General features: G+C 49.0%; 1 protein-coding gene across 2 annotated transcripts in view; it reads right to left on the bottom strand.

The window, feature by feature from the left end:
- Window positions 1–22,682, bottom strand: part of RUVBL1 (RuvB like AAA ATPase 1) — a 35,519-nt gene extending 12,837 nt beyond the window's left edge. Inside the window, exons 1-6 of one of the 2 annotated variants that reach the window (XM_024763427.1) lie at window positions 22,465–22,682; window positions 18,922–19,008; window positions 12,472–12,604; window positions 4,528–4,679; window positions 1,206–1,295; window positions 287–436 (exon numbers count right to left, since the gene is read on the bottom strand). In XM_024763427.1, the coding sequence (XP_024619195.1) occupies window positions 287–436; window positions 1,206–1,295; window positions 4,528–4,679; window positions 12,472–12,604; window positions 18,922–19,008; window positions 22,465–22,605 (753 nt within the window). In that variant the 5' untranslated portion in view covers window positions 22,606–22,682. The remainder of the gene's footprint in view (window positions 1–286; window positions 437–1,205; window positions 1,296–4,527; window positions 4,680–12,471; window positions 12,605–18,921; window positions 19,009–22,464) is intronic. The other variant, XM_024763428.1, reaches the window with a different exon arrangement.
- Window positions 22,683–23,902: the final 1,220 nt, after the last annotated feature.

Here is a 23,902-nt window from a genome sequence, read left to right as displayed (position 1 = left end):
GGGGGGGGGGGGGGGGGGGGGGGGGGGGTGCCCAGAGGCTCGGCTGGGAGAAGGAACAATACGCAGGAAACCATCTGTGACTAGAGCGTTTGAAACGCAACAAAGGAGCCCCTCGTAGCTCTTGTCCATGTTAATTGTTGAACATCACAGACAGAAAAGGACTGCCTGCTCTAAGAAGCAGCAGCAAGACTGACAGTTCATCCCGGAGCCTCCAGCACACAAAAGGCTCCCACGCCAGCAGGGCCGCCAGCAGGGCCAGCTTCCCGGCGGTAGCTGGGGGCAGTACCTGGGGCCGTGCGTTGGCCACGTCCAAGTCATGCAGGGTCACATCCTGGATGATTTCCTTCTTCTTGTGCACGTCCCCCTTGGGCAAGGGGACGTACTCTTCAGCTTCAAGGTCGAATTCGGTGGCGTAGGTATCACACCTGCCCTGCCTCTGCGGAGAGGGCGAAACCTGAGTGCCTGGCGAACTCCACTGCCAAGTCCCCAAGCGGCACAGGGTGAGATAAAAGTCTCAGGTCCCACTGCGGCCTGACAGCCGCCTTGACAAACTGCAAACATGGCCTCTGCTTCCCTGCTGCCAAGAGAAGGAGCTATCTGCCCATCGCTGGGTTCCAAAACCCGGCTGAAAACACCCGATACTCTCTCCCAGAATCTTCCCCCTCTTTCTCTTAACTGTATGCAATTCCCGATAAAGGGCAAATCCAGCAGATTAACTGGAGACGGAGGGGCTGTTCAGACTCTTTTGTAGGTGGGTGATTTATTGTATGATATGAAGTATTATGCTCATCCATTAAACAGTGAGGAACTCTGTACAGGACACTGGAAATCAGATATAAAAAGAATGCCAACTAATGCAGCATTCCTTTCCACATGCATATATCTTGGGAAGAAAATACCGAAGAGATAAAAGGAAGATTAAATACCCTGCACATTTCAATTTGAAAATGACTACAGTTGTCTCGCTTCCTCACCATTCTCCCCCTCTAAACAGGTTTTAGTATTTTTCTAACAGACTGTCTGTTTTAATCATGAGAAGGTTAAAGAATGCAGATAAAGGGAAAGCAAACTTGACTAAACATAAAGGGGCAACTGCTGACCTTCCATCAGCATCGCAGCAGACACAGTGCCCCTTCCCACGCACCCCGGACCCCCTGAAGAAAGAAAGCCACTTCCTGGCCACCTGGGTCTCCTCGTGGTATTACCTTCACGGCCCCACTGTTGGCTTCGATGTAAATCACATCTCCAGCTTCTACTCGCTCTTTCTGCAAACTTTCAAAAATGCTGGGGTCCAGCTTAAAAAAACAAACAAACAGTGAACCAGAGAACTATAAACCACGTTGTATTTATTTCTGATATACTGTAAGGTAGTTTCCTCTATGAGAGCTGAGGTAGCTGATGACCGTATGGAGGGAGAGAGGGAGAGAGGGGGTTGTGTGTGTGTGTATGTATGGGGGAGAGAGGCTTTGGGGTTTGAGTGTCCCGAAGAGAAGGCAGGAGAGGGGCACAAAGGGAGACCTAAGCTCCTCCTTCCTTTTACTCCAGAGGCTGCAAACTGGCAGATATGGCTCTGACCACTTCCAGGTGGGGCCCATACTGTCCATGGGACCAGAGACCCTAACACCCCCTTTTGAGATTGCTTTCCCTGCTTCAATCCTTTGCCCTCCCAACGCCGGGCAGGGGTGGAAGTTTCTGCACCGGAAGCACGGACAGAACCTGCTTACTCTCCATGGCTGTCCTTCTGGGGGCCTATGGTTTTAGACAAGGCTCTCTGAGCTTCAGTTTCCTCATCTATATAACAGCACCCAGCTGTGATCACATCATAGATGTGTAAAATTCAAAGAAAACATAAAAGCAGGATCTTTCCCAAGCCAGTCGATTCAACTTCCAGTGTTTGCTCCCTTGGGCCCACCTGTTTACATCTCCAGAAAAGGCAAGTAGCACATTCTGGGAACTGTTGCCTTCCTCCAGATCATCCAGACTCAGGCCCCCCTCAGGTGATCAATGTTCTGGGACAGCATCTTTTGTACAGAGTGAGTATTTAGAAGTGTTTCTCTCAGTTAGATTTCAAGGGGAGCTACTACTCTCAACTCTCAAACAAAATTAAAGAGTAAAACCTTACCAGGACTCAGTAGAAAAAGCAAGACATAAAAGAACACATACTGTATGATTCTATTTATATGAAATGTTCAGAAAAGGCAAATATATAGACAGAAAGTAGATTAGGCATGAGGCTTCTTTTTGCGGTAATGAAAATGTTCTAAAATTGGATTGTGATGATAGCTGTACAACTCTGTAAACCGATTAAAATTCCTTGAGCTGTACACTTAAAATGGGTGAATTTTACTAAAAATGAGACCTCAATGAAGTTGTTACAAAGAGTAACCACAGAGGGAACCCAGGGCTCTATCTCCCTGGTGGGATGGGCCCGACGGCTCCTGGACCACTGCCATGAGCATGAAGACGGGGGTGGCAGGCCCCTACCGCAGGGCTGGGATGAGGGAGGCTCTCCATAAATGGCGGTACTTCCTCCTTCACACTTAAATATTCACCGAGTATGTGAACTCCGTCTATCCAAACAGCTTGTACATATGCTCAAAGTGGCTGGAAGTACTCATTTTGGAAGCAAAACATTTATCCTTTTGTTATTTTCTTAAAGAAACTGTGCAAAACAGCTTTATGGGTAGCTAAAATTTAAACTGCATATCTTATTTTATATATCCTATATTGGATAGTACACTTTTTTTTTTGCCTCCAGCATTTTTATATCAGTTAATTTCCCAAATGAAGTGACTGAAGATGTAATTACTGAAAGGTGGTAGACCCTACTAAGAAATCTAATTACTACAGAATGGGAGAGATGAAGGGGGAGGGGTTTAAGAGAGGTATTTGCAGAGGCAAGCTCCTGAGATGGAAACGCTGTTAGGATAAAGAAAAATGGTCTTTTGAAGAAGTGACATTTTTATGATCTCCATAAAGCAGTGACCAAGAAACCACCTTACAGAATCAAAGAACAATAAAATCGCAGAGGAGAGCAAAGATGGGGAAATTATACGGTCAATCTACCACAGTTTAGATAGGGAGGCCCAGAGAGCTCAACTGACTTCTAAAGGTCACACAGCAAGTTGGAGGGCAGGCAGCATAGTGGTTAGGACGCAGAGAGTCTGCCCTGCCACTAACTAGCTGTGTGATCCGAGGATGACTGCTTAACCTCCTCACGAGCCTCAGTTCTTTTATCTGTAAAATGAGGTAAATTACACACACACACACACACACACACACACACACACACACACATACACACACACACACACACACACACACACAAAGATTTGTTGATGCACTTGGCCCAGGGCCTGGCACATACAATAAGTGAGAGCTGTGAAGAAAAGGTTATTCATTGTTATTAATAAGGCAAAGCCACAATAAGGCTGCCCCATCTCACAACAACGTCAACAGCTACCACTTCTTAGGTGACTGGGTGCCACCCCCAAAGCTACAACTTTTATCCTCACAACAACTCTGTGAGATAGGCAATTATTATTCCCATGTAACAGATAAAGAAACTATCGCTCAGAGATGAAGTCACTGCAGAAGGCCACACTGCACTGAGCGGCAGAGACTCCAAACCCACGCTCCCTGCCAGGCGTCCCTGCTGCCCGCCTCCTCCAGGCTTACAGGACAGGAGTGGGAGGCTCACCCAGGGCCTCCCCCACTGCCACCGCCACACTGTCTCCGGGACCCTGGCCTGAGCACAACTGACCACTGAAGCCACCTCGGGTTAATAGGGCCCAACACACGAAAGGGACTGCAGCCGGGACTCTGTGTTGGGCCACTAGGGAGTCCGCTGTCATCACTCTTCAACTCTTACCAGATCCCTTAGCGCTGCTTTTCCTGTGAGTATGAGCACTGGAACTGAACAGCCAACGCCCAGGCCTGTGACTCACGGTCACTGCGTGGGACACAGGATGGCACCACACAGCCCAGGTCCTAACATACACAGCTCCCTCGGCAACAAGAAGAAAAGAAGAGGGCTTCCCTGGTGGCGCAGTGGTTGAGAGTCCGCCTGCCAATGCAGGGGACACGGGTTCGAGCCCTGGTCCGGGAGGATCCCACATGCCATGGAATAGCTACGCCCGTGCGCCACAACTATTGAGCCTGCGCTCTAGAGCCCGCGAGCCACAACTACTGAGCCCGCGAGCCGCAACTACTGAAGCCCGCACGCCTAGAGCCCATGCTCCGCAGCAAGAAAAGCCACCGCCATGAGAAGCCCGTGCACCTCAACAAAGAGTAGTCCCTTCTCTTCGCAACTAGAGAAAGCCCGCACGCAGCAACAAAGACCCAACGGAATCAAAAATAAATACATGAATAAATAAATAAAAAGAAAAGAAGGAGAGCCACGTCTTTACTGAGTCCTCCGTGTGCCAGCCCTGCCCCACACGTGACTCCGTCGGCCCTGTGCACAGACAGGTCACGCCGCGCAGGGCGATCCTGGGGCAGAGCGACGGCCCACGAGCAGGCACTCACTTTCAGCTGCTTGGTCCCCTTGGCTGTCTTGAGCCCTATGATCACGTGGCTGATGGTCTTGCCGTAGCCCCCCATGGGGTTCTCCGTCTCACATGGGGTGAGCTCCGTGACCTCGCCTTCGTATACCTCCTTGGTCTCCTTTATCCGCAGCCCTGGAAGAGACAGACGGCAGATGAACGAGCCCTGGTGAGAAGCACGACTCCCTCTCCTTCTTTTAACAGCCATTTTAGCCATAAAACCTCCACGTCGTAAGAACCAACAAGTCAGCCTCACCCGTACGTAACCCTGGGTGGGGAAGCACCGCCCACACACACGTAGTGGAGGAGCTGCTCGGAATGCAGAGAACTGTTCCATTTCACCTTCTCAAAGGGACCTTCTAGGTTCAGATCTAGAACGAGACACACAGGCCATAGTTCCTCAAAATTGTTTCAGACAACTGCTACTCCTCCAAGGGGGTGAAATTTAGCTTAAGCCTCTAATCCTGTCTCTGAACCCAAACCATCCTACTCCGCTTGGCCTTTGTTTCCTGCATTTTTGGCTCTTGAAGGAAATTTCTAAAACCAGTGCAGTAACTCACCACGCCCCTTCTGACACCATCAGGCCTGAGCAAGGTATAAGATAATGATGAGAGGTCCGTGCTGAGAGCAAGGGGCAGCCACCCCGCCAGGCATCTGGGCCCCGGGCTGCTCCTCACTGCACACCCCAAGAAGAAACACCCAGCTGTCATTCACGACTTGCAGCGGGTGGTTCTACAACTCTTTGCAATTCATCTCCAAAGCAAACCGTCCCCAACAATAAAGCATTTAAAGTTCTTAGATTAGAATACTGTAAATGAAGGCAAACTTCTCTCTCCTGTTCTAAACATCACCCACATTAGCTGTTCAATAAACGTTTGTTGTCAAGTTAATTTTTAGAAGATGGCCTCAGTGCCCTCAAGTACAATGTTTTTGCTGCCGGAAGCATCCTTCCCACCCTTTGGCCTCACAGACTTCCAGGTAGAGACTTGCCGGCTCTACAAAGCTGCCCTGACACAACCCTTCCTTCTTCCTCACCCTCCGGTCACCACCTGGCACCCTGCGTCTCCCCGTGCCGGGACCTGCAGCACCGAGCGGCCCCGCGAGACCGTCAACACCCGGGCTGAAGGCTCAGTCCCACAGGCACACGTGAATGGACGGGCCAAAGAAGTCACTTAGGGGTGAGGGGGTGTTATCAGGCAGACCACCCAACACCCAAGAAATCTGCCTGCAGATGTGCCTGCAGTTCTGTATAAGGCCCATGATCTCTTAGGAGGGCACCACGGGATGCTACAGCCCCTGCACCGTGGCACCCCCAAACTCAGCACGAAAACCCAGGCCCTGTCTGGATCAGACGTTTTTTCCCCTCAAAGTCGTCGATACACGCATGTCTCTGCCTGCTGGCCCGGGGGACAAGAGTAGCTAGAGAGGGTATAAGGAGCTTCTGGAGTTCTAGTAAGGTCTGTTTCTTGATCCGGGTGCTGGTTACATGAGTGTGTTGACTTTATGAAAACTCATCGAGCTACACAGTTACGATTTATGCCCCTTTCTGTATGTATGCACGTTATGCTTCAATAACATTTACAGTAACTTGAGAAAAAAAGGAAACCGGGTTTTTCTAACAAAGCAATGGTAATCATTAGTAACTGAAGTTTTTCTTAAAATAGGAAGACAAATGCACATCACCACCCCAGCTTCTCTGAAAACACACATAGCACATACACACTCCTGCACAGACTCTAATTCCCAAAGTCCAGGTCAAGAGACACAATGGCTTCCTCCGAAACCATAGCCACGCCACAGGTAAGTTAACAGCTATTAAATCTATTTTCAGAGGATTCTAAAAACTTCAACAAGAAAGCCATTCTAACTCACTGTGCCTGCCATCAGTTCAAAGGTGAGGAGGGAAGCACCCTTGGGTCAGATCAGGTGAAGATGGGCTACAGAAGGCACCCCTGAACTTAGGGGAAAGCTGGCAGACCACACCAACAACAATAAACTAAGAATCAAGGCTGCAGCAGCTCTTCGCCCTTAGAAGCAGTCCCCCACCCGGTCCAGAGGGTTGGGGCTGGGAGACAGCAGGAGGGCCGTCAGCCCCGAAGCAGCCATGGAAGGACTCTGTCTCCGCTTTGCAGATGCAACCGTCAGCGCCAGCGGTGAGGCGGAGAGTCTATCCCTCTTCAGGGTGGACCCAGGACTGGGGTCCGAGTCTCCAGGACCCGTTTCCTCCGACCCTACTGCAGGGCCTTTCTCATGAAACTCGCCCTGTCCTTTCGCTTCCAGTTAGCATGTGCCCACAGGGCTCACCACCCGCTTTCTGCCAGCCCTTGAGTACGACCCCAGTCTCTATCTAGTTTGTATTTTGCCCAAAGGTAAAAATAGAAACATAAGGGAAACACAGATTTAAAAGATAGAAGACACTTCCCAACCAATCTATTATGTAGACCTTTATTTGTATACTGATTTGCATAATAATACTATAAAAGAAACATCATGACACGGGACAACCTGAAATGTGAAGATTAACTAGATATGTGATGATATTAAAGAATTTACCGTTAATTTTTCCTAGGTATGAAAATGGTGTTTAAGTCCTTCTTTTTCAGAGATACATAACTGAAATATTTATAGATATGAAAGCAGCTCTGCAATCATATGGGACCATGGGGGAGGTCATCGTACCACTTGACCACTTCTTGGGTACTTGATATTTTCCAAAATAAAAATTTTAACAATGGAAAAAGAAAAAACAACAAAATACTACTCTACAACCTCCAGAATCACTAAAACTAAAAAGACTGACAGTATCAAGAGTTGGGAAGGATGCAGAACAAAAGGAAAGCTTACACTGCTGGTGGGAGTGTAAGTAAATAACATGGTATTTATTGTCTCCTAAAGTTGACTACATGAATACCTATGACCCTGCAATTCAACTCCAAGGTATATACCCAAGAGGCCTGAGTGCACATGTGCACCAAGGGACACAGTCACACAGCGTCATTCTTAGTTGCCAAACACCGGGAAAAGTCCCATGTCTGCCTGCAGTGGGAGAGGTACCTGCACTGTGGTGTATTCACACAACAGAATATCACGGAACAATGAGAACCGATTATGGCTACCCGCAGCCATAGGGCTGTTGGCAATAATCTCTTTCTTGATTGGGTGCTAGTTTCATGGGTTTTCAATGTATAATAATCCACCGAGGTATACATTGATGTTCCGTGCACTCTTCTGTATTTGTGCGCCAAACTGCCAAGTCACGTTAAAAAGAAATACCTAAGTAAATAATACCAGTGGCTTAAGTTGAGGGAGCATGGCTCCGAACCTCTGCTGGACCCACTCACAGTTCTCACCCTGCACACTCACCTGACAGCTCCTACAATTCCCCCCTCCTCGACTGCACTCAGACCATTTGCCTCCGAATCTGAAGGGGTGGGACGCTGTCATCTTTATGAGTTTAAAGCTCCCCAGATGGTCCAATGTACAGCCCCAGCTGAGAGACACTCATCTAAAGAGCGAGTGAAGAACTCTGTCCTGCCCGTGACGTGGAGCTGTACACCACTCTGCGGGTGGGAAGCCCCGTAATGGTTTGGGTGTCCTCACCACCAAGCCGCCTCTGTCGTAACAGGGAAATATCCCAGTGGCACAGAGAAACACTGCCCATGGTTCAGACACTCTCGGTCACTTCCCACCTTCAAACCTGGTCATTATCCTATCACTGGGTTGTTTGCCTTCTTTCCCCAGAAACCCAGTCAGGGCAAAGACTCTCAGATATTAAAGTTAAGGAAAAGTTTTACTCCACCTTCCTTTAATCTGATCACCTACAAATGGAAGTCTTGGAATAGTCCCAAAAGAGAGGCTGCATTTCATTTCTACCTTACCTAACGCTTAGTTCCTGAACATCAAGACAAAACTTTTCCAAACAACATGAATTGTGACAACAGAAGATTGTGACAAAACTGGAAATTTCTGTACTTTTAAAATTAACTTGATTTATCTTTAAATCAAAACTTTTATATCCCACATAGATAAGTTCCTTCAAATGGAATGCTTCCCTCTATTTACTGGTAGACGACTGTAACATGAAATTCCTTGAGGAGGGGAAGAAAGGCATTCCCGTCTCTCACTAGCCCCCATATTTGTTTGGCAGTTGCTCTGTGCTGACAAGCAGGCAGGGGATGTGGGTGACGGACAATGAAACCGGCTGCTAGCCAGGAACAGGGTCGGGCTGGCGCCATCTCCGGCAATGACATCGTGAACGGTACAGGTTTCATCTGCTGGCTCAGGTTTCTACATCCCTGACAGGGACCTTCATCACGCCAAGGAAACAGCACAGACTCCTTGCTTTTCATTTCTGGTCAGCTCACCACTTCCTCCCCAACCCCTCCGCCACTTCACAGGAATTCAAAGGCAGAGGAAGACGGGCAGGGTTCCTTTTTGAAGATAGTCAATGGCCTGTCTTTTTACTCTGTGTCAGGATCAAGAAATTTCTCTTCACCTTGCTGCCATCAAAAGAACTGCATTGTCTCGTCCCCTCAAAACTGGCAAATCACAAAACAGAATCCCAGGAAATTTATCTCTATTTTTTCAAATTTTAAAGCATGTAAGTTAACTTTAAGCAACCCAAACATATGCATTCATGTAAAGGTACGTTTTGTCATCTTTTATCAATGTCAGAAAAAAAAATACATATACATATGTGTGTGTGTGTGTGTGTGTGTGTGTATTTTAACTTTTGGCTGCATTGGGTCTTCGCTGCTGCGTGCGGGCTTTCTCTAGTTTCAGTGAGCGAGGTCCCCCCTTCATCGCAGTGCGTGGGCCTCCCACTGCAGTGGTCTCTCTTGTTGCAGAGCATGGGCTCCAGTCACGCGGGCTTCAGTAGTTGTGGCACATGGGCTCAGTAGTTGTGGTTCGCAGGCTCCAGAGCACAGGCTCACTAGCTGTGGCGCACGGGCTTAGTTGCTCCACGGCATGTGGGATCTTCCCGGACCAGGGCTCGAACCCGTGTTCCCTGCATTGGCAGGCGGATTCTTAACCACTGCGCCACCAGGGAAGTCCAGAAAAATATTTTTTTTAATAAATAAAAATACATTTAAAATGTACTCAGATATTTGAACTAATTGTAACACCTTACTTTTTATCTCATTACTTAATGAGTTAAATAAAATCTGTCACATGTTCATTAAGTTTTCGAGAAGTACTCAGAAAGATTTTAAACTAGGAAGGGGGTCCTGTGAGCCACTTCCACTGTTATTCCAGATACAACACCACGAGCTGAACCTCACAAAGAAAAGGCTGGTAAAGAAGCAAGACACAGCACCTGAAGTAGGTTCCGCTCAGATAAAGTTTATAAAAGGGGCAAAACTAAGCCACACTGCCTAGGACACACACCCGGGTGTACAGGGTTATGACTGCCACAGAAGCCACTGCCACACCACTCTTGCGCTCTGTGGGGGACGTGTAGGAAAGGTGAGGGGCTATAACCTGGGAGGGCACGAGCCACGTCTGTGGTGCCGCCCGTGCTCTGTTCCTTGAGCTGAATGGTGACTGCATGAGCGTCTACTTCATTATTGTTAAACTATAGGTATTTTTACACTTTTCTATGTGTATGTTATATGTCAGTTTAAAATAGGCACAAAAAAAAGAAATCCAGTGTTTCAAGGTAAAAAGTATTTCCAGTAGGAAATACTTTGTAGTTTAAAAAATCCAGAACTTAGCCTATGGACTGAGTGCACAGTTTCTAGTTTCTAAACCAACCTCTAACAAGAGTCCCAAAGTCCAGTGCTCACAGGGCCCTGGCAGGGACTGTAAGGCAGCAGAGCGAGTGCCACAAGGAGACCGGGGCGAGCTGGTGCAGGCCGCTCTGCTAGGGAGGGTGCCTGCTTTGCCTGGACCACCGCGGCTGCCAGGGAATGAAAGCTTCTTTCATTCTATGGGACATCTCCCAATTTCCAAATACTGGCAACTCACTCAAAAGTTATTAAAAAACACTGTGTAAACCAAACAACATCTGTCTATCGACCAGACACAGACTGAGGGCTAGAGGTCTCTGTTTTCTTCTACCTGCTTCAAAGTGCATCCCTTCTCTCATTCAGAAAAACGTCACGGAGCACCCACCGTGGGCCAGGAACTGGGGCTACACTGATGAATGCGGCCCACTACACCCACAGCGACATTCAACAGATGCCCAGTCTGCTCCTCCCCATACTCCCACCTCCAAACCCGGCAGCGCCTGGCACTCATCCTCACCTCCTCTCTCTCCTCTCTCTTCCAGCCCCACAACTAATCTCTCAGGAAATCCCGTCAGCCCCACCATCCCACCAGACCCAGAATCCAACCGCTTCTCCCAGCCCCAGCTCCACCGCGCCGGCCGACGCACCACCACCTCTTGCTCAGACTCCTCGTGGGCTCCCTGCTTCTGCCCTCACTCTCCACACCCAGCCACAGGGACTCCACTCTCCCACTGCTTCTCCCTTCATTTCGCACCACGTAGCACGCAAAGCCCTACCATGTTCTAAGGCCCTACATGACCATACCCTTCAATTAGACTCTACCATTCCTGAGGAAAGAATTCTGGGCTTAGACAAATCTACTCTTTCTTAAACTTTCGTAATTTCCTTGAAGTTTTCTAGTAAGTTTCCTCCTTGAGAATACTTACCTTGCTTTTTGTTTGTTTGCTTTTTAATAAATTTATTTATTTTATTTATTTTTGGCTGCGTTGGGTCTTCGTTGCTGTGCGCGGGCTTTCTCTAGTTGCGGCGAGCGGGGGCTACTCTCCGTTGCGGTGCGCGGGCTTCTCATTGAGGTGGCTTCTCTTGTTGGGAGCACGGGCTCTAGGTGTGCAGGCTTCAGTAGTTGTGGCACGCGGGCTCAGTAGTTGTGGCTTGCGGGCTCTAGAGCGCAGGCTCAGTAGTTGTGGCGCACGGGCTTAGATGCTCCGCGGCGTGTGGGATCTTCCCAGACCAGGGCTCGAAGCCGTGTCCCCTGCATTGGCAGGCGGATTCTCAACCACTGCGTCACCAGGGAAGCCCCCTTACCTTGTTTTGACAACCAAAGGTACTGTAAAATGACACAGGCACTCTGACAAGTGTTCATAACTTGTAACTCGGCAAGTATATCCTAGACAGAGACACTCATCTGTGCATTAAATATTTTTTCATAGCTTAACAGGAATAAGCTATGTCTACAAGTAGGTCAGGAGAACGCCCCAGAAGTGCTGGCTGGTAAGAGGTACAAATTCAGGAGAGCGGCCATTTTCTGCTCGCAGCACATGGTCAGAGCACGGGCTCCAGCGTCAGACAGGTGTAGGGTCAGACTGCAGGGCTGCTGCTACTTACTAGCTGGGTCACAGTAGGCAAGTTATTTAACTTTATGAGACTCTGTTTCATCAGATGCAAAATGCAGACTGAGAATTTCCTCTTGGGGAGTGAAAGGCCACAGTCAGTGGCGGGCCTGGCACGTCACAGGCAGTCAGTACAGCAGCTCCAGGCCCTGCACGGTTGGCACCACAGCCTTGAAGCTCCACCGTCCCACATGGTTTCCTCGCCTGCTGACCGGCTCAGCATGCAGGCCGGGCGTTCTGACGGCACAACACACAGTGCTGTTGGCTTACATCCAGAACTTTTTCAGGGGACCGTCATCTCTAAAAGCACAGTAAGGCTCCCAGGAAAATCTACTTTGTCAGATGAAGAGCCCCAGCCCCACAGCTGGGCTCACATTCGCTGGCTGCTAAAGCACTTCCATTGGAAGAACTGGGTTTTCGTTTCGTTTGCAAAGATAACTCTAATGGCACCAAAAGAAAAACAGCAGTGCCACGAACACAAGTCCTAGAGGCATGTTCACAAGGAAGAGGCAGGTGAGGACAAGCCTCGGACAGGCATGGACAGGGTATTAGGCGCAGATGGGTACTGGGCGCAGGCAGGGTACTCACCAATGGCCCTGCGGAAGTTCTCCATCAGCACTTCTGTCTTCTTGATCTCCGTGGAGTAAACTTCACTCCCCACCATCGGGCAGAAAGGGACCTTACTACCCAGCTCCTGAGCAATAGCCAGAGCTAGAGCTGTCTACAGAAGAAAACAAAGGAAATGCGCTTGTTTCACATTCTTGAAATACAATTCAGGAACATATGCTATAAAAAAATTATTAACTAGGAACTGAAACTCTAGCCCTTTAGTTTTAATACGGTTTGCATGTTTCACAATAAACGTTTAATGACTTTTGTGGACACTCGATTTCTAGCAAAATGGGCCCTGTCATCACAACACTTGCCACGACTGAGACTTGGCCAGTCCAGTTCCCGATGTTTCACATGCCCCTTCCACTCACCCTACGAAGTGGACACCACTACTCTCCCCATTTCACAAATGAGAAAGCTGAGACACATTAGATAACACGTCCTCGGTACCATAATCTAGAAAATGGCACAGTGGAACCTTAAAGTCTGACAGCAGGGTTCCAGAGATCAGATTCCCATCAGAAGAGTCAGTATAGTCTCCCAAAACTGTTCCCTCAGTGTCAAAACAGGGTTCTGACCTCGTCGCAGTAGAACAGCACCACTGGGTCTTTGAGATGCTGCTTTCTGTCTTTACAGACACAGGAAGGCACCAACTTACAACCCATTAGAAATCAATAATCAAGGAACAAATGACAGGATGTTCACTTTATGCTGAGTGGCCCCGCAAACCATGAAGAATGACCCACAAGCTAGGATTCTGAAGCTATGAACTGGTGAAGTTACACTTGAACATGCCCTAATAAACTTCAAATTTACTTTTGCTAAGATAACTACCACTGGCAGATGCTGAACAGACGAAGACTAACAGATGTAGGGTCAAAGAGCAAGTATGAAAAGCCAGTGCCTTCAAGCTGGTGCAGGACGGGGAAAACACCCCGGCCTTTTACCACTGTTTTCACCTTTCCTCAACTTTGACACGAGAGCCCAGGTAAGGTCCCCAAGGTGTACAGGCTAAGGAAGAGAACAAGGTCGCTACTGAAGGATGACACAGATCTCCGAGGCAGTTTTAAAACTGGCTCAGTAAAGGTTCCTCTTCTGTTCACTGCCCGTTTGGTGCTACTTTAATCTTCAGCGTGACCCCGGGTACATGGCAAATCTCTGGTGCCTGACTTCCTCATCTGTCAAATCAAAGTCCTGGGTTTGATCACCGGTAGCAAACTGGTTGCCCACAGACTGCTCCTGTTTTGGCCTGCAGAGTCTCATGTGTGTTTTCTTTCTTTTTTGGCTGTGCTGGGTCTTCATTGCTGTGCACGGGCTTTCTCTAGTTGCGGCGAGCGAGGGCTACATTTCATTGTGGTGCGCGGGCTTCTCACTGCGGTGGCTTCTCTTGCTGTGGAGCACGGGCTCTAGAGCACAGGCTCAGTAGTTGTGGTGCACGGGCTTAGTTACTCCGTGGCATGTGGGATCTTCCCAGACCAGGGATTGAACCCATGTCCCCGGCATTGGCAGGCAGATTCTTAACCACTGCACCACCAGGGAAGTCCTCATGCGTATTTTTAAACTCAGTTGTTGCCCATTTTCTAATGCTGGGAAATTGCACATAAAAATACAGTTATTTGGCTTCTTCTGAGAAGCAAGAAGGTCTGGCCACAAGGGGCCCCTATGACCACGTGGCAGCACGGGGAGTGGACATGCGGGCAGCTGCCTCCCCAGCAAGGGCTCGTGCGGGCTCCCGGGCGCTTCACTCAGCCCCACTGCCCGTCTGAGTAGGCATCTGAGTCTGTGCCCTCAAGGCTGATACCTCTAAAGCTGTATTCTCTTGTATCCTAAGAGCGAAGGGAAAGTCTCTGGAGCATAACGGGGCAGGCAGCAGCACACTGACACCAGGACTCCCAGCAGGAGCCTCAGGCCAGCCATGCTCACCTTCTATCCAAAGCCCGCCACCTTTCCAGTCACTCCTCTTTCTCTCCCTGTCGCTACAGCCCCCTCCCCTCCCTCAGCTGTGAACTCCAAAGACAGTGCCGCACCTGGTTCAGTGCAGACCCCCCCCCCACCAAACACAGAAGAGATGATCGACACACTCCCTAAGAATATGGTAAGTGCCTGGTTCAGTGCAGACCCCCCACCAAACACAGAAGAGATGATCGACACACTCCCTAAGAATATGGTAAGTGCCTGGTTCAGTGCAGACCCCCCACCAAACACAGAAGAGATGATCGACACACTCCCTAAGAATATGGTAAATGCTTGGCTAAGAAATGCTTCAGGTGCGTCTAGTCTCCTCCATTTAAAGGCTCCCAGAAGGCTGGCATATGACGTGGCTACTGAGCAGACTCTACCTACACCTACTATGTAGGGCTGGGTGACTTGCACGAGGGATCCCACTGAACCCTCCCAAGCAGCCTATGAACTTGATAATCTAGTTCACCTTTTGTGAATTTAGAAACTGAAACTCAGAAATTTCCAGCTCACCCAAAGTCAAACAGTTAGCAAGCACAAGGGTCAGGATGCAAACCCCGATCTCCAAGACCTATTTCTGTGTGCCCACCCCCCAGGCAAGTGGCACAAAAAAGAGGCTGTTGCCAAAAGATTAAGAAACCTACTTTGTTTTCAACTTCATCCGAACACCTTTTTCTAAAACCCAAACACAAAGCCCTATTATTAAGCGTGTGTAGGGCTTCCCTGGTGGCGCAGTGGTTGACAGTCCGCGCCCCAGTCCAGGAGGATCCCACATGCCGCGGAGCAGCTGGGCCCGTGAGCCATGGCCGCTGAGCCTGCGCGTCCGGAGCCTGTGCTCCGCAACGGGAGAGGCCACGACAGTGACAGGCCCGGGTACCGCAAAAAAAAAAAAAAAAAAAAAGAGTGTGCAGGCCTCAGGAGGGGAGTGGCCATACTCTGAACAAGAACCACACTCCTGCCGGCCACTCAGTTAAGTTGTCTGGACGCTGAGGTCCATGGGTACAATGTTACAAAAGCACCAGAGACCCATGCTGCCAGCAAAGCGGCCACTAGAGCCACGGCCACTCCCTCCTGTTACAAAACATGTAGAATCAGCAAGTAGTCATGATAGACCCAAAGTAGTAAACTATCGTTGCAAGGTAGTTTACTACTCTGAAAAGCTGGGCAGGTGTTTGACAGATGCCAGAAACCCCTGGATAAAAAGGAGCCTTGAAGGGCACACGTCAGTAGACAAGGTGGCCACAGAGAAAATCTCCAAGGGACAAAGACAGGCTTGTCCGTCTCACCACAGCTCTGGCTGACGAAGTCTCACCAGCAGGCTCTCAAACAGATTAAGGATTGGTCTCTACACTGCCTGATGGCCAGAAAACCCAAGCCACAAAATTTCCTTCACGTACCCTGTCCTGGCAGCACAGCAGGGGCCCTCCCAAGTCCTCTCAGGAAGCACTTGGCCCTAATCAAGAGATCAGGGAAGCCTCAGATTTGATCAAACATGAGTCCACAAGCAGATACAGGATACAAAATAAACAAGAAAGTATTTCACAAACAAGGAACAAGAGGCTATCAAAAATAGCCAGATTTTGGGACTTCCCGGGAAGCCCAGTGGTTAGGACTCCACGCTTCCACTGCAGGGAGCATGGGTTCGATCCCTGGTCGGGGAACTAAGATCCTGCAAGCTGCATGGCGCGGCCAAAACAAACAAATAAGCAAAAAACAGATTTTGAAGAAATTAAAAATAATGAGTGGGGGAGGGAGGGGCTTCTTCATTACAAAAAAAAAAAAGCAAGCTAATATATGTAGAGGATATGACAGATTTAGAAAATCACCATTTTGCAACCACCAATGCGATAACTGATAAAGCAATGACCATCAATGAATGCTACGGCCATAGGGTAAAAGGATATTCAGGACATCTCAAAGTGTTACTTCCCAGATGATTATACATTTCAGAGGGAACCAGTCCGTCATAGTAGAATGTGGCATCAGCCCCCTGTTGTGATGCAGGTTCCAGACACATCACCTGCATCACGTTCTGCCGAAGAGCTGCATGTTTCAGACACAATCAGACAACCACTGGAGGACAGCTGTAGGGTACTCTACAAAACAACTGTCCTGGGCTCTTCAAAAATGTCAGTGTCATAAAAGAAAAGAAACCAAAAATGCAGGGGACAGGAACCATTCTCGATAAAGAGACCAAAGAGACAATAATGAATGCAATGTGTGATATGTGATTATAATTCAATTAAAAAATATAAAAAAATGAAAGAGGCACAAACTGAAATGACTTGGAGATATTTTAATATAAACTAGATATCAGCTAATTTTATTAGCAACATTATATTTCTTGGGTGGATGACAGCATCATGGGAATGACAGAGAAGGTCCCTTGCACTTACTTTCAAATGGTTCAGAAATAACACAGAGAAAACACAAATCTCACAAAATATTTACACTTAGTTACCTATGAGTAGGGTACAGAGGGATTCATCAAACTGCTCTTTCCACTCTTTTGTAGGTTTCAAATTTTTCAACCTGGAATATTCAATGGACTGGATTAAAGAGCAGCCCCCTCACAGCTTACAAGATAGACTGGAAGAGATGTCTACTGAAGCTACCCAGAACGCAGAGTCAAAACAACAGAAAACATAAAAGAGGTTCCAAGACTAAGAAGACAAAATGAGAAGCTCCAGCCCAGTATTTCCCAGTCTTGGCACCGTGGGCATTTTGGGCTGGAGAACTCCTCTTGCAGGGGCCGCTCTGTGCTCTGCAGGGTGCCCTGCAAACCCCACGGCCTCCACCCACAAGATGCCAGCAGCACTCCCGGCCCAACCAAGTGTGACAACCGAAAACGTCTCAGGACAGTGCCAAATGTTCCCCGGGGGGCAAACTCGGCCCCAGTGGAGGACCTCTGCAGTGGAACCTCACCTAGCTGGAGCTCCAGAAGAGAAGACAGAGAACAGGGAAAGGCAGCATCTGAAGAGACAAAGGCTGACCAGTTCCCAGAACTTATTAGACACAATATGTACTCAGATCCATCAACAAGCAGGATAAATGAAAATAAATCCACACTTTGACATGTCACAGTGAAACACCAAAACCAAAATATCCCAAAAACATCCAGAGAGAAAAGACAAAATCCTCAAAACCAGTCTTCTCAAAAGCAACACTAGAAGCCAAAAGGTAGCAAATAACACTGAGAGAAACAGTACTGACAGAACACATCTGTCAACTGAATTATATATCCAACACAACTGTTCTTTCCAAACAAGGGCAACACAATAAATACAAACCTGACTTTGCCACCAACAAACTTCTAGAAGGACCTTCTTAAGGATGTACTTTAGGAAGGAAATGCAGGGAGAGCAAAGGTCTAAGATACGAGAAGGAACAGTAAGCAAATAAATGGTAAATACGGTGACAAGCAGAAAGGGAATTAAAGCTCACCTTTATACCTGTTCACAAATACAGCACTTCCTCCTCTATGGTTAGACACCAGTAAAAGACATACTATCAATTCAATCATATGACTTCAAAATGACAATGAGAGTCATCATCCTACAACCACCACTTTAACAACTCCCTCCAACAGGCAGGGCTGTGCTACTGCTTCAGAAAGGCTAAGGGACCTGCCTGGGGTCTCAGCACCAGAGCTGGAACCCCTTTCTTTACACAGTGACTCCCCCAGGCTCCTCCTCTCCTGCACCAAGCAGCCCTCCGGAAGAACAAGCAGGGCCCAGGCTGGGGACTCTAGTGCGTTTCAAGCACCCAGCCAAGCCCCTCACAGATCCCACAAGTTGTCCTGCACCCTCGGCCTGGAAGGCCCTTTCCTTCCCTGCCAAGTCAAACGTCAAGCTTCAACCCCTCCAGCCACAGCAGCCCAAGTGTCACCTCCCGCTGCAATTCCAGCTGCATTTAAGATCAGGCGATGCCTCGCAGCTTAGCGCTCAACTGGAGTTTTTCATGCTGCCGTGGTGTCCTCTCTGCCCTGGAGAGACTGTAAGGCCCTTGGAGATAAAGATCACGTCTCTAATTCTTTTTTCCTTTTTCTTTCCATCTCTCACACAGCCAGATTAGTGCTGGGTCAAGTTAGCACTTGGAAAATTGCTTGCTGACTGGTTTTCTTTCCCCCTCAAGTAAGATGTCACTCCCAAGATTTTATGAAGCCCTAGGCCAACAGAAATATATTTCCAAAGCAAAGGAGACTTGAAAGAGATAAAAGACAAATTACAGAGACCATGAGACACCTCGGAGGATTTCACTCTCTTTTCTCTGGAGGTCAGCCAGGGTAATCTGAATTTTAGAAGCATGGATCTTAGATACTCAACTGCATTATTGCACATTGGTTTTAAAAACATACGTATAACCAACTTAGCTAAACAAAGACTAGTTAAGACACAAACTGAATTTGGCTTAGACGTTAAGATCATCCTCTTGGGTAGATTTTAAAAAATGAGAGAAAATGAGTACCTTGCCAGTTCCAGGAGGCCCTGCCAACAAGACAGCTCTTCCAGCCATTTTCTTGCTTTTGATTAATTCCACTATCACACCACATGCCTAGACACCACAAGAGAAAGAAATAATAAATCAATATTAAAACGTCTCACAGGAGGAAAAAGTCCAGTGTCTGGTCCACACAACTCAGACTCATCGAGTGCCAGGACACCACAGGTGTTGCTGTAGGCGCCAGGGGCAGTAGAGGGCCATGGAGCTCATGTCCTAGTGGAGGAGACATACAAACACAGAATCTCTACTATGAAGAAAAAAGGGCAAGAAAAGAGCAAGCGGCTGGGGGCAGAGGTTACTCTATAATAAAGAGTGATCTGGGAAGGCCTCTTTGACATTATATTTGATACACGAAGCTGCAGGCAGGGCAGGAGTCAGTGTTCCAAGCAAAGGGAACAATAAATTCAAAATACAGGAATGAGCTTGGCATGTCCAAGGGACAGAAAAGCTGTGCTGACCAGAGTTCAGAAAACAAGCAGACCGGGAAGATGAGGTTGTAGAGGCAGGAGGGGCAGCACTCAGAACAGAACCTTCCAGTCCACAGTAAGGTTTGGATTTTATTCTACATGTAATGGGAAGCCAGTGAAAAAGCCTTAGGCCGCATGTCATGTTCTGAAAATTTGTTTTTAAAGTATCTTGATGGCTGCTATGTGGATAACGGACAGGAGGGGTACAAATGGGAGCAGTGGCATATACTACAGGGGCCCACACACCTCAAAACTGGAAATAAGACTGTGTGTATATGTTCAAATGTGCATTCTTCCAGGGAGGGGTCACAGCTTTCATCACATTCCCAAATTAACCCACTAAGGGCTAAGAATCAATGACATATTCTACTAGTTGGCCATCAGTTAACTATCCCAGAATGCTGTAAGCAAATGCCACACGTGAGGTTTAACCTACAGCATCCTAAGATCCAAGGAATGCCCTTCAAATCCTCGAGATTAAATTACTTGTTCGTTCGTATATTTTAAATATTCTGCGTATTAAGCCATTTACAGCATCTATATTATATCTTGACAGGTATGGACATTATATACATACAGCGTGTATTTCGCATACACATACACATATATACAGTTGACCCATGAACCCTCGCAGTTAGGGGCGCCCAACCTCCACGCAGGCAAAAATCAGCGCATAACTATACAGTCAGCCCTCCGTATCTGTGGTTCAGCAGACCTGGATTCAACCAACTGGGGGTCATGTAGCACCCTAATATGTATTTATTGAAAGAAATCTGTGAATAAGCGGACCCATGCCGTTCAAACCCATGTTGTTCAAGAGTTGACTGCATATTGATACGTGTGTGTTTAGAAATTCCATAAATGCGTTCCTGGTTTTATGTATTTTACAACAGTTAACTCTAAAGGAGTAAGGCTGAGAAAGTCACACTCCTTAGACACCTAATCTCAAGGTTTCTCACACTGATCTAAAAACCGAAAGCACAACTGTCTCCAAGGTGCACCGTCCTTGCCTCAGGGCAGGCCCACAGCTCCTCTACCTGGGTGGTACCTTGTGGACAGGGTCTTGTGAGCACATCTTATCTCCTCTCCCACCTTCCCCATGGACTGTGGAGACGTACCTTGGTCCCACACTTAGACAGCCCCTCAAAAACGTGGGTTCAAGGAATGCATGTGGATGTGCCCTATTCCATTTCTGGCTCAGCTGGAAAAGCACAGTACACTTAACAGAGCCTAGAAGATATTCTTCAGACGCTGCATCTCTAAAAAGACAAAAGAGCCATTATGGTCTTTCCACAGTAACCCCTGATATCATAATCCACAGCACTGGAACTCTTTGGGCAACTCAGAGGTAGAAGAGCCTTTGCCAACCTTGGCTACGTACACTTACACACTTCCCCTTCCATTTAATCTTCTTCCATTTAGGCTCCTTCTCTCCAGTGAGACATGTCCAGTGAATTCCAAAATTTAAAAAGTATGAACTGGAAGGGCCTTTAAAAGATGACCTAGTCTAACTCTCACTGTTCAGATGAGGACAGGCTGCTGATGCGACCAGACTCAGACAAGGACCTGGTAGCAGAGGTGGGATGCCTAATAATTCAGCACGTAACTTCTGAGCCCCTATAATGAGTCAAGTTCTGCGTACATGATGCTACCCGGTCTCTATCCTTGGGAAGCTCACATTCATATGGAGGCACACAGCGTCAGAGTCAAGAGTATGGGTCCTGGAGTCAGACAGACTTAGGTTTAAATCCTGGCTCTACCAATTACCAGCCGAGTACCACAGATCCATAACCTAGCCTCTAGGAGCCACAGTTTCCTCATCTGAAAACACAGTTCACAGCACAGTGGCACAAAGGCTAACGGGTTAATGGTAAAGTATGCTCATGTCTACAACTTACTTTGAAATGCAAAAGCAGACTGTTAGATGGATAAATGAGCAGACAGAAGACAAAGCAACAGAGTACAACGTTACTTGTAGAATTCACGCACACAGGTACGCACTACCCAAGTCTTTCACCTTTCCGGTACGTCTGAAAAGTGTCATAACAAAGCGGAGGAGGGACAGGCACAAGGGCGGTGACGAACAATGAGACAGTGGAAACGGGGCTGCTTCGCACAGTGCTCGGCACAAGAGAAGCACTCAACGTCAGCTACTCGCAGAGACAGGCCCTCCGAGAGCAGGAGCTGGATAAGCAGAAATTTCAACGTCACCTTGGCCCTGTCACTGTCTCCTCTCTGGAAACCTGATGTTCCAAGTGGAAACCAGAGGCTTCTCTTTGGCCCCTTCTATTAGCACCATCGGGCTAGGAGGCAAGAGTCTTACCCAGGAGTTCTGTAGCTGCCGAGCCACCGCAGGGGCAGAGGGGCAAAATGGGCTGAAGTTAGGGCTGAAGGGGGCCCGAGGGGGCGGTCCTACCACAGAGCGCGCTGCCTCAGGAGTCAGGGGCACACAGGCACAAACTCCAGCATTACTATCACTAAACTGGGTGGCAAGAGGATGGGTGAAGTGACCTTTCCCACCCTCAACGTTTTCATCCAAAAAAAATACACACACAACGAGCCTGAAGAGTTGGGGGACGACAATGCGGCCGAAGGCACTGGGCACCAGCATCACTTAGCAGAAGTGGGCTTAACGGGAATGTTCAGAAAGGCCTCTGTAGCTGCCACCTGCTCAGGCGGCTCACCTCCCGACTATAGAAGTCCCAGAGCCTCTCACTGCGCTCACAGCAACTCAAACGCCGTGCCCGGGCCCGCAGAGCCCCGCAGGAACTGATCCCCGAAGTCTAATGACGGCCCTTCTGTTCAGCGGTTTAAACGTCTGTGTCTGAAACGCGAGCTCCCAGAGAGCAGGGACCTGGCCCATCCTCTCCCCGCCGACCCCCGTGCCGCGCGGACGGCCTGGCCCCGAGCGGCGGTCCGTCAGGACTGGCGGTCAGTCAGGACTCGCGGCCAGGAGCGAGGCCGCGGGGTAGCCCCGTCCTCCCCTCCGTCTCCCCCTCAGTTCAGTCCCCCCGCCTCAGCTCCCGCCCCGCCGCCACACCTCGCGCGCGTTCTCCTGGCCCACGAGCCCCGAGGCCGCCTGCTTGGCCAGGCCGCTCTCGTCCAGCCCCAGCCCCTTCACGTGGCTGTGGGAGGCGATGCGCTGCGTCTTGGTGGTGCTCTTCACCTCCTCGATCTTCATCCTGCGCACCTGGAGCCCGAGCGCCCGCTCAGCCCTAGCAGCGCGCAGCCGGTTACCACGCGGCCGTTACCAGGCGGCTGGTCCGGCCCCGCCTCGGTCAGCTCCCCATTGGCCGCGGCGGGAACTCCTCAGCGCCCCATTGGCTCCTGGCTTTGCCCGTCGCGGCTGCCGGGAAGGCTCCGCCCACCCCCTTCCGGCTGTGTCCCGAGGTTGGCTTCCCCCGCAGCCGGCGCTTCCTGCCCGGGTGGGCCCGAAAGGGCCGCTGCGCCGCAGTGAGGGCCCGAGTTCCGCTCTTCACGGCGCCTTCGCGTCCGTGACCGCATTCGAATGGATACCCTTTTGCGGAGCTCAAGTTCGACCTCGGTGATGGAGATGAAGAGACAGGTTTAGAACTTAAGCTTCGACTTGTGCCCACTAAGCAGTTTTCTGACTCCCACGCCTTTCATCTCCCTGGGGAGGCTGTGCTCAGCATCCGCCTTGGGGTTGTCCTCCTCCTCTTCTCCTCGCCTTCACCTCTCCCTTTACTTAGATTAAGTTGGCTGTGGATGACGTTTAGTGTAATTCCTAATGCAGATAAAGATGCGGGCTAAAAGAGGCCCAATAACTTATGAAGAACGCACAGCAAGTAATCAGAAGAGTTGGAACTCCACCTGGGGACTACACCGGCTTTGCAGCCGGTGTAAACCTCATCCCATCCCACGACCTCAGATGAGACAATTAGCCAGTGGCTGTGTCCTGTCCGGTTCCATGATGATATTAACACTCCCCCCAAAAGTGTACTCTTCCCATCCACCCAGTCATTCCACAAACATGTGTTAGCACCTGCTGTGAGCCAGACAGTACAATGCACTAGGATGCACACATAAAATACAAAATCTCCAGCCTTGACAAGCTCAGTCCTTAGTTGGGAAACTTGCAACATGAGGTGTGCCAAAGTAGGTACCCCCACGTGGTGTGCAAGCCCAGAGCAGGGCCATCTGGAAAAGCTGGAGAGCCAAGGAAGGCGCCATGACGTGGTAACGCCTGGACCGATCCCTGACAGAAGGATAACATCCTCGGAAGCAGACGGTATGTCACCATTTCACACCTGAGTGGACTCAGGTCCGGAGAAAGGGAGGGACTGGCCCAGAGCTCAGGGGAGCTTGCATTAGGGTTGAGACAGACCTGAAGTCAAATCCAGGTGCAGGAGCTCCTGACTCTCACATCTCCTTGTACTTCTCCATCATAACTTTTGCGTCTAGGTTTCTGATTACTTGCAAGACTATCAGGTCAATGTGTCTCTCCCACTAAATGGCAG

The sequence above is a fragment of the Neophocaena asiaeorientalis genome, unplaced genomic scaffold (assembly GCF_003031525.2).
Source record: "Neophocaena asiaeorientalis asiaeorientalis breed wild unplaced genomic scaffold, Neophocaena_asiaeorientalis_V1.1 scaffold433, whole genome shotgun sequence".
NCBI lineage: Eukaryota > Metazoa > Chordata > Mammalia > Artiodactyla > Phocoenidae > Neophocaena > Neophocaena asiaeorientalis.
Note: the sequence above shows the minus strand (reverse complement) of the source record. Positions and strands in the feature narration are given on the sequence as shown.